Here is a 10,119-nt window from a genome sequence, read left to right on the forward strand (position 1 = left end):
ACGGAGTATAAAAGTATACTTCCTCCGTTCTATTAATACTTCAACAAGGAGGAAATTACGCATCCCAAAGCACATTTTATATGCTAAATATCTATAGTTGTGTAAGATTACCAATTATAAAAAGTTGATATCGTGAAAGTATTTTATGAGACGAATATAACTATATTTTGCTTAATGTATAAATCATATTATATGGTCAAACAAGAGTGATGAATAGTGCAAAAAGTCCATTGTTGCAATATTAATAGAACGGAGGAAGTATAATTTTGTTTTAAACACATATATATATGAGGGTATGATGTGGGGATGGGGCGGGTGGAGCGGGGCGGGGATGGAGCGGGTGGAGCGGGGCGGGTACAACTTAAAATCCACCCCCGCCCCTTCACCCATGACGGGTAATCGGGTATGGTTTTTATCCCATCCCTGGAGTAAAATGCATTTTAGGGGATTCACTGTCCGTACTTTTCATCGTTTGGAGACTCACTTTTCACTTTTTATCGTTTGGGGATTGCCGATAGATATTAAAAATTTTCCAATAAAGTAATTATTAATTTTTTTTTTGTACAACTAAATAAAAATAATGACACATACCCAACAATCAGTTAAATCACAATCAACTCAAGGTAGCATTTCATCATCAAACCGTGGCTTTATTTCTCTAAATGGCAGAAATTACATAACAACTCAAACACTAAGGGTATTATTTTCACTTTTTTTTTTTTTTTTTTTTTTGCTCCACTCGTGTCAATTCGGTGGGCCTGTTTGGTGGTAGCGTTTTGAGTAGCGGGTAGCGTTTTGACTAGGTCAAAACACTAGTAGGTATAATTAGTAGTGTTTCGCAACGCAGCGGTGTAAGTAGTGGGTAGCGGTAGAGGTAGTGGTTGGATAGATTTTCACAAACGTTAGGATAACAAGCGTTTTATCCCACAAAAGTAGCGGTGTAGGCAAATTTCTGACTTTTTCTTATTTATCACGTCAAACAACTTTTTGAATTTATCATCCAAATTCCTCCATCATCAAAGTTCCATCTCCTATCAAATTCCTCCATCATCAAAGTTCTCTTGATCACCAATTATCAATTTATCATTGTTCAAGTAAGAGTTCTCTCCTTAAATATATCCCTTGTTTTTTTTTTGGATTTTTTTTTTATTCTGATTTTTTTTTTTTTTTTGAATTGATGATATGATTTTGTATTCTTTAATTCATCTTTTGGGTATCTAATTGTTATTCTGTGATCACTAATTGAAATTGGTTAAGTGTTCGTTGATGGTTTTCATACTATGCTTATGAATCAAACTGAAACCATGGTGTAAACTGAAGTTTACGTTCTTTTTATATATTTTTATTATCAATATATATTGTTGTCAACATAATTAAATTGATTGAGGGCATGTAAGTGTAGTTACGTTGACTATGATTCATACATTAGTATTTCGTATTTTAATACGAGTAATTAAGAGTATTTCTTAAATAATTGCGTGTATGTGTGTGTTTTACACAAGATGATAAATTAGAGCCTTTGGTGAAATTTTGATAGAATTTATTCCCGTAGTTTCGAGTGCTATAATTATTACTTCGTATTAAATTTGTTTTTGCCACTACCAATTATTCAAGATTATGCTAATTTTTTTTTTCAATATATGGTCTTTGTAATAATTGATTTGTCAGTCATAGCTCTTTAAGGTTTTAGAAGTGATTATACTAATGGTTGATTTACTCCTATGTTCTGACCTTAGCTTGTATCTTATAATTTATGGTCAAACAAGGCAAGCTTGTAATGTCTATTATTCTTATATGCTAGGCCTTACCTATAAATTGAAATCAGAGTTGCAAAAATCAGAAAGTATTAAATATTTGTTATTGAACTTAAAATATGTGGTGTATGTGCTATTTTGTTAATACTTGGTTGAATTGATGATTTTATGTGCTTGGTGGTTAGATGGCCTCATCATCGAGTAAAAAAAAATAACAAAGGAAACGCGGGGCGGTGAAACACGAGGCAGTGGCGGTAGTTTTAAGTGGAGTGACGAGGATTCAATCACCCTATGTGATGTTTGTCTTGCATTTATAAAGGAAAATGGGAAGGCACAATTTTTTAGGTGGAAGGAAATTCAAACGGATGTCGAACAAAAAATTGGTCGTGAATTAAGTAATTCAAATACTTGCAAGAACAAATATGACACAATGAGAAAAGATTGGCGTCTTTGGAAAAACTTAAATCAATCAGAGACGGGTATAGGATGGGATCCAAAGTCGGGAAAAATTGACGCTACAAATGAATGGTGGCAAAGAAAAATCAAGGTGTGTAAAATTCACAATTTAATCTATTATATAATCTTCATTTTAACAATTATAGTATGAAATTATTTTTAATAACATTTTAATTTTTATAATAATTTAATGTAGGAAAATTCAGATTTCCAAAGGTTTCGACTAAGGGGTGTAAACTTGGAGTTTGAACAAAAGTGGGAACAATTGTTTGGAGATTCTTATGCAACAGGAGAGAATGTTTATGTGCCCTCAATAGACCCCTTTGAAGATCTTACTATACAAAATGAAAATTTAGAGGAAGGGAATATTGATAATGATGGTGGTGATAACTATTTTCCAAGTGACCAATATGCTCAAGATCTACTTAATGATGAGGGGAATTTTTTTTCAACATTTTATAGAGCAAGCACGTAATGATGCTAACTTAGGTAGTTCGGGAAGTAGGTCATCACAAGTGACTAGTGAAGCTGTAAACAATGACACTCGTCCTTCTAATAAGATTCAAAAGCAGCTTCCATTAAAGTCTAATAGTGGTCAAGTGAAACGTACAAGAAGACAATCAGCGGGATCTGCAATGATATCTAAGGGAATTATTGAAATGACAGAATGTGTTAAACAAATTAGTCAAAGTAGTACATCAAATGTGTCCACGATTTCCACAGCAATGAATACCATAAGTCGTATGGTGGAAAATGAGTATTTGGAGAAACATAGTGAGTTTTGGTGCTTTGCTACTACTGTCATTGGAGATGCAACTAAAAGAGAGATTTTTTTGAGTATGGAGGATGATGATAGCAGAGCTAAGTGGTTAGCATATCTATATATTAAGGGTAATAACTAGTATTAGTTTAGAAAAAAAAATGTTTTTTTGTTTTCTCTAGTGGTAAAATAAAAATTTAGATTTGTTCTATGTGAAATACTTGGATTATTTGTGTTATGTATGTTTTTCCTAGAGAAATTTTTTAGTACTTTTTATGATAGTTTTATTCATGACTTATTTTTATAATTGGCAGGTTTGTTATTAATATGGATATTGATGAGGAAAGAATGCGCAAACTTTGGATTGCAATTGCTCAAGGTGCCTCAAATAGAGTTCTTGGTGAGCGTTTTCAACGTTCCGGGGAAACTATAAGTAGGGCATTTCATGATGTCCTCAATTCAATTTCTTGTCGAAAATCCAAGGGGCTTGCATATGATATTATAAGACCATATGATCCAACTTTTACACAAGTGTCGGCAAAAATAACAACAGATGCAAGATATATGCCTTATTTTAAGGTAATCTTTTTCCTTTTTTTTTTTGTAGTGTTGTCATTAGATTATGTCATTAGATTATAGTTTTGATATGAAAGACTAATATTGATTGTATTTCAGGATTGTATTGGATGTATTGATGGTACACATATAGAGGCATGTATACCGGAGGCTCTACAAATGCCTTATAGAGGAAGAAAAGGAATTCCTACATTTAATGTATTAGCTGCATGTGATTTTGATATGTGTTTCACGTTTGTATCAGCGGGTTGGGAAGGTTCCGCGCATGATACTCGTGTATTTCTTCATGCAATTGAATCTCCAGCTTTTAAGTTTCCTAAACTGCCTGAAGGTGTGCATAATTCTTTGAAATTATAGTATATATTATCTTTAGGTAATTATTAGGTAGTTTATGTTAATATCATTTATATTGTGAATTTGTGATAGGTAAGTACTATTTGGCCGACAAAGGGTATCCAGATCGAAAAGGTTATCTTGTACCATATCCGAAGACAAGATACCATAAGTCACAATTTGAAAACGAGCCTCCAAAAAATGAGCGTGAAACTTTTAATCGTTGGCACTCATCTCTTCGAAGTTGCATTGAGAGATGTTTCGGAGTTTTGAAGCAAAGGTGGAAGATACTAAGAAGTATGCCACAATTTAGCATTGAGACACAAATACGGATTGTGGTTGCAACATTTGCACTACATAACTACATTCGAATAAATTCTCCAGAAGATCCCCTTTTTCGAGTGTTAGAGGATTATCCTAATTTTATACCATCATGTGAGCTTCCTGATGTCCGTGTTACTCCCCAAGGTCAAAATTGCACAGAAAGTTGCACTGAAATGAAAATCATTCGTGACAAAATAGTAGCTGCTTTATGGAAGGCGAGAAATGAGAGACGTCGATTATTATAAGAAACACCAGTAGTCTCTTTTATCGAATTGCTTTGTTTATTATTATTATTATTATTTATTATTATTATTATTATTATTGTTGTTGTTATTATTAGTATTGTTTTTTTATGATGAGGATAAATGTATTTTTTTTATACTAGTACCTATGTAATTATTATTATTATTATTATTATTATTATTATTATTATTAGGGCCTTTATTATTTATGACTTTTATTTACCGATTTTATAATATAGTAACTATTTAATTTGTAAATTTTATTATTTTTACATAATTCAACCGCTAAATTTATCAAACACTCATACTATCAACAACTACTTTGACAGCTAACCTTCACCCGCACTTGTTGACAGCTACCCGCTACTCAACAGCTACCCGCTACCCTCTACCGCTACTTTTGCCAAACATGACTTAATCAAAATATTATTGTGTTAAAAAATTCTCATTACTAACCCAGTTATTATTATCATTTATTTATTTATTTATTTTTTGCAGAAAATTTAACATTTTGGGGTCATCCAGTTATAATTTTTAACACTTTAGACTCTACAAGGGTTTTCTGCCAATGTACTACCTCCGTTTCGTATTATCTGCAACAAAGGGCCTTGCACATTTTCCAAGGCAAAATTTCTTAAGCAAAGATTAGGAAACAAAAGGGCATGTGATTAATTGGATGTGAGAGAAAATAACCCCACCACAACCACCCAAAACCCAACCAGCCAACTTATACCACCACCAACACCACAACCAGACCCCCAAATCGCAACCCCACCACCACCACCCAAAATCGCACGAAGCCCCACCACCACCACCCAAAATCGCAGATCCCCCAATCGCAGACCCCAAATCGCAGACCCCCAAATCGCACGACCACGACTTTGAAAAGGGTGAAAAGGGCGGCGAACTGGAGTTGGAGAAATCGGCGACTGTCACCAGTACGAGGGGCGCGCGGCAATCGAGGGTAATTGACACCCGACCTACCTCACCACCACCATCAAATTGAAACCCGACCTCACCACCATCAAGAATCGAAACCCCATCTCACCACCATGAAATGCGCCCACAACCACAAGAGAAGAGAGGAGAAAGAAGAGATGGTGCGGATCTGCAAGGCGGTGGTGGTGCGGTGGAACTGCGTGGTGGTGGTGTAGTGAGAGAAGAGAGAGAAAGAGGATAAGGATGGTGCTAGTGGTGGTTGAGAGGGAGGAGAGAGAAAAATTGGTGGTGTTGATGGTGGATATGGTTGTGAGGGAGGAGAGAGGATGTGGGTTAGGATTTTAATTAGAGATAAATTAATTTGGGTTAAAGAGTTAATATGTTGTTTATTAAAGTTAAGTAAAATTTAGTAAGGGTATGGTGGTAATTTTATACAAAAAAAATTACTAAAAGAGGTAACTTTTGGTTTGTTGCACATAATGTATAGTTTCCGTTTTGGGAAATTGTTGCAGATAATACGAAACGGAGTAGTATTTTTTTAGAGTCAAGGACTATTGATTAATTTTATATTAAGAATTTTATCTTTTGATAGTTGTAATCAACAAATTTAGGGAGATTTATTTATTTTATTTTTTTTATCAAGTGACCGGATTTTTGAATTCTAGTGATCGGTAATCCCCAAACGATGAAAAGTGAAAGGTTAGTCCCCAAACGAAGAAAAGTACAAAAGGTGAATCCCCAAAAATGCATCTTACTCCCCATCCCTGCCCCAGCACCCGTCACACCGAGACCCATCCCCGCCCCACTGGGGCAGGCCACTGACATCCCGTTTGGGTCGACAAGCATTTTCATGCATCTGCCAAGAGGTCTTTATACAAATATTGGTAATGGATTGCGAAGAGGTTTAGAAAACTGATTGGATGTCTAAAAGTATAAGATATATCACGGAAATCATGATTTAGGATGGATGGAGAATTCAAAAAAGGAAATTTTGAAATTTGAAAAGCTAAGTAAGTTTTGATATTACGAGTGATGGAGTTGAATGGAAGAAGATTAATTAGAATCATGAGAAAGCCAAAAAAAAAACGAAAAAAAGAGCGTTGGTTGGCCTGTGAATGACATTAATTAGAATCATGAAAAGCCAAATCAAGTCATCCAATCCCATATTTAATTGATGGTGGTGCTGTTGGTGTTGCTGCCTCTGCTGCTGGATATTTACTCTGCAAAGGCTCCTGATTAAGTCAAACCCCCACCCCTCTTTTCTTTCTTGACTTGTTTTTGCATGTGACTATATATATCTCTCCAAATTTACATGTATGTATTCATCTACAATACTAAATTGTTTTCATTCATAAATTTAACGAGACATACTGCTCTAAAGGCCTCCTTGTAACTTAGCTTGTATGTCATTTCTTCACCATAATTCACATCCAATATTGCACGTATGCGAGTTACTAAATTGTTGCTAATATAAGGAAAAACCATGAATATCACTCTCATATCCCTTGTAAGATTAGTAGTCGCTGCTAACATTTGGTAGTTTCCCAGTTCCCACAACCGCGCAGGAAGCCCACGTACTATACACCACCTATGAATACAATTTCATATACAAACATATATTGTCCTCTTGTGACAGAGTTCAACTAAGGCCACTTTCCCTATTTAATGTTACATCATCGATCTTGTCCCACGTACCCAACAAATTTTAACTGCTAGGTCCTACTAACGACGTGTATAAAGTCTGATGCAGAGAGAAGAGATCAACTACGAGGTACGATCATGATCATTCATAGTTTATTTAAAATTTACATGTACACTTATTTTTGTTGACAAAACCCTTTTTTACCTCTCTCTCTACTCTAGCTAGTAGCTACCCTTTTTGTTATCATGTTATTTACGGGGTACTCTGTGTCTCCACTACTTGTGCAGGCGGCCACTGAAGCAGGAGGGAGATTTTCTGCCAATGTAGATGACTCTTCTGCTACAAATAATAATTCATTGCTGCCTTATCATCAACCTCACGGGAGCGGATCAGTTATGGTGGATTACATGCTAAGCAATCCTCCTCCCGACCTTATTAACAACGGGATTCCATCAAGAACAGCTTATCATTCGGAACGACAGCAGCAGCAACATCAACATCAACATCAACAACCACTTCTGCTGGATCAGCCCAACATTAACATGGATAGGACACTGAGCTTTGCAGATGTTATGCAGTTTGCAGATTTTGGGCCAAAGTTGGCACTTAACCATCCTAGGCAGCATCATGATATTCAGGAGAATAGCAACGCGGATCAAGAGGACGACCACACCATCACTGGGATAGACCCTGTTTATTTCCTCAAGTTTCCTGTACTTAGTAACTCACATATGGTCCCAGGTCATAATAATACAAGCAGTATTCACGATGATAGCAATACTCCAACCAATAACAGTATTAATGATAGAGATGGAGGATTTGGTGATCCTTTACAGGATTTCAGAGATAGAGAATATGGTGAAGATGCTGCTGCTGCTACTGCTGGTGTTTTGTCAACATCTACTAACAATCTCAGTAACCCGGTGCAGCTTGAGTTTCTCGGTAATGCTACTAATGATGATAATAATCTTATGGGGTTAAGTACTGGTGAGAGAATTGGAGCCGAAGGAGGAGCAGCAGCAGGAACAATGGGGCATAATAATAAAAGCAGCAGCAGCAGCAGCAAGAGGAAAAGGCCTCGTAGTATCAAGACAAATGAGGAAGTGGAAAGTCAAAGGATGACTCATATTGCCGTTGAAAGAAACCGGAGAAAGCAAATGAACGAGCACCTTCGCGTTTTGAGATCTCTTATGCCGAGCTCCTATGTCCAAAGGGTATGTAACTATACCTTTCTTTTTTATTAGGATAAAATTGATTGATTAATTTTTTTACATTGTAGCATGTAAATTGGTACTTATGAAGATGGTAATGTAGGGAGACCAAGCATCGATAATAGGAGGAGCAATAGAGTTTGTGAGAGAACTGGAGCAACTACTACAGTGTCTGGAGTCCCAGAAGAGGAGGAGACTGTATGGAGATCAACCGCGGGCCATGGGAGACTCTTCTACCTCATCATCATCAACAGCACTAGGACTAGTTCAGCAAACGCCACAAGTACAACCACCTCTGGCTTTTCCTCCACCAATGGGTACTCAGTACCATCATCAGGATGATGATCAACTCAGGCTTTTGGATCATCAGTTGGACCCTATGGCTACGCCTACGCCTACGCCTGCAGGATTGCTCCGCGAAGAGACTGCTGAGAGCAAGTCTTGCTTTGCAGACGTAGAAGTGAAGGTCTTAGGTTTTGATGCTTTAATTAAGATACTCTCTCGCAGACGGCATGGCCAACTCATCAAGGCCATTGCTGCCCTTGAGGATCTGCACTTCACTATTCTCCACACCAACATCACGACCATTGAGCAGACTGTTCTTTATTCTTTCAATGTTAAGGTAAATTGCTTGCCTTACTCTCTCGATCCATTCTAATATAATAACTGCCTGATTCAGATACTCCATTGTAGACTATATAGAGTACATGTAATCCAGCAAAATAATATTACTCAATACCGATTTTTGTAGGTTGCTAATGAAGCACGGTTCACTGCAGAGGATATTGCTGCTTCTGTCCAGCAAATTTTTACTTTTATTCATGCCAATACCAATATCATTTAAGGTTATTTCCTCAGATAAAAAGTTATTAACTTAATATGTTGTACGTTAATTTAAAATTTTATAATACCTTGGAACAAAAAGTTACAGACATGTACAATCAGTAAGGTCACTCTATAAATGTGTATAATATGACTCTTATAACAAAGTCGTATTATATGCTACTAATATTTCGTTATTGTTATTTTGATGTTTTTAAAGTAAGCAACTAAGCACATAGCTAGCGAATAGAGCCATTGACAATGTGTGACTCAAAAAAAATTGGAATTGGAGCAAATCCAAAAAGAAATGTCAAATCCTTATAAACACAACACATCCATCATGTACATTGGACAAAATTGAAATGGGCAGCTATTAATTACAAATACGATTATACAAGAAAGAGAAGGGAGGATATATTATGAGTATGACCAAATAAAAATGCATTGAGAATTGAGGTTTGAAGAGATACAAATCATGTAGGGCTGCGGATAATAAAACGTCAAATATTGAAAGCAAGAGTTAAGATCAATCGTACAAGCTAGAGTTTAGTTAGAAAGTCAACAGACCCCATATATACATATGACGACATGCATGGCCAAAGGGGAGCGTTGACTTGTCAGATTACATGATTGAAATTTAACATCCCGTCGGTATTAGGGTGTAACACCCAACCGTTGCATCACACACAATCATCACAATTCACAATAGATCAAGGGGTTCCACCTTGTCAATATTTTTTTTAGGGAAATGGAATTAGGTAAATTCAAGTGTAGTATATATTTGCACCACAAATATTACGTAAAACTAAAAAGTACTTATGTTACCAAATTCAAATATATTGGAAAGTAACAAATGGCATACTATGACCCTGTTCTTTTGAGCTTTCGAGCACCACGTATATTATGTAAAAACTAAAAAGTACTTTATGTTACCAAATTCAAATATTGGAAAGTAACAAATGACAGACTATGGCCCTATTCTTTTGAGCTTCTGGACAGAGTAGAGTAGAAATTAGCAAAGCAGATTAGAGCAAATTTCTACAGAGCAGAGCAAAACAGC

General features: G+C 36.0%; 2 protein-coding genes and 1 pseudogene across 3 annotated transcripts; all 3 read left to right on the forward strand.

The window, feature by feature from the left end:
* The first annotated feature begins 1,959 nt into the window (after positions 1-1,959).
* LOC110714940 lies at positions 1,960-3,867 on the forward strand (annotated as a pseudogene).
* LOC110714939 (protein ALP1-like) lies at positions 3,688-4,465 on the forward strand. The gene is made up of 2 exons (XM_021893493.1): positions 3,688-3,877; positions 3,973-4,465. The coding sequence occupies exons 1-2, from the start codon at positions 3,706-3,708 to the stop codon at positions 4,446-4,448; spliced, it is 648 nt and encodes a 215-aa protein (XP_021749185.1). The 5' UTR covers positions 3,688-3,705; the 3' UTR covers positions 4,449-4,465.
* Positions 4,466-5,206: 741 nt separating this feature from the next.
* On the forward strand, positions 5,207-9,933 carry LOC110714718 (transcription factor FAMA-like). 2 transcript variants are annotated; one of them, XM_021893252.1, is made up of 4 exons: positions 5,207-7,155; positions 7,314-8,240; positions 8,341-8,859; positions 8,989-9,933. In XM_021893252.1, exons 1-4 carry the CDS (start codon positions 7,129-7,131, stop codon positions 9,079-9,081), a joined length of 1,566 nt encoding a protein of 521 aa, XP_021748944.1. In that variant the 5' UTR covers positions 5,207-7,128; the 3' UTR covers positions 9,082-9,933. The 2 variants fall into 2 exon arrangements, with proteins under 2 accessions (XP_021748944.1, XP_021748943.1); XM_021893251.1 differs by lacking the exon at positions 5,207-7,155 and having other exon boundaries at positions 7,272-8,240.
* The last annotated feature ends 186 nt before the right edge of the window (positions 9,934-10,119 follow it).

Source organism: Chenopodium quinoa, unplaced genomic scaffold, assembly GCF_001683475.1.
Source record: "Chenopodium quinoa cultivar QQ74 unplaced genomic scaffold, ASM168347v1, whole genome shotgun sequence".
Lineage (NCBI taxonomy): Eukaryota > Viridiplantae > Streptophyta > Magnoliopsida > Caryophyllales > Amaranthaceae > Chenopodium > Chenopodium quinoa.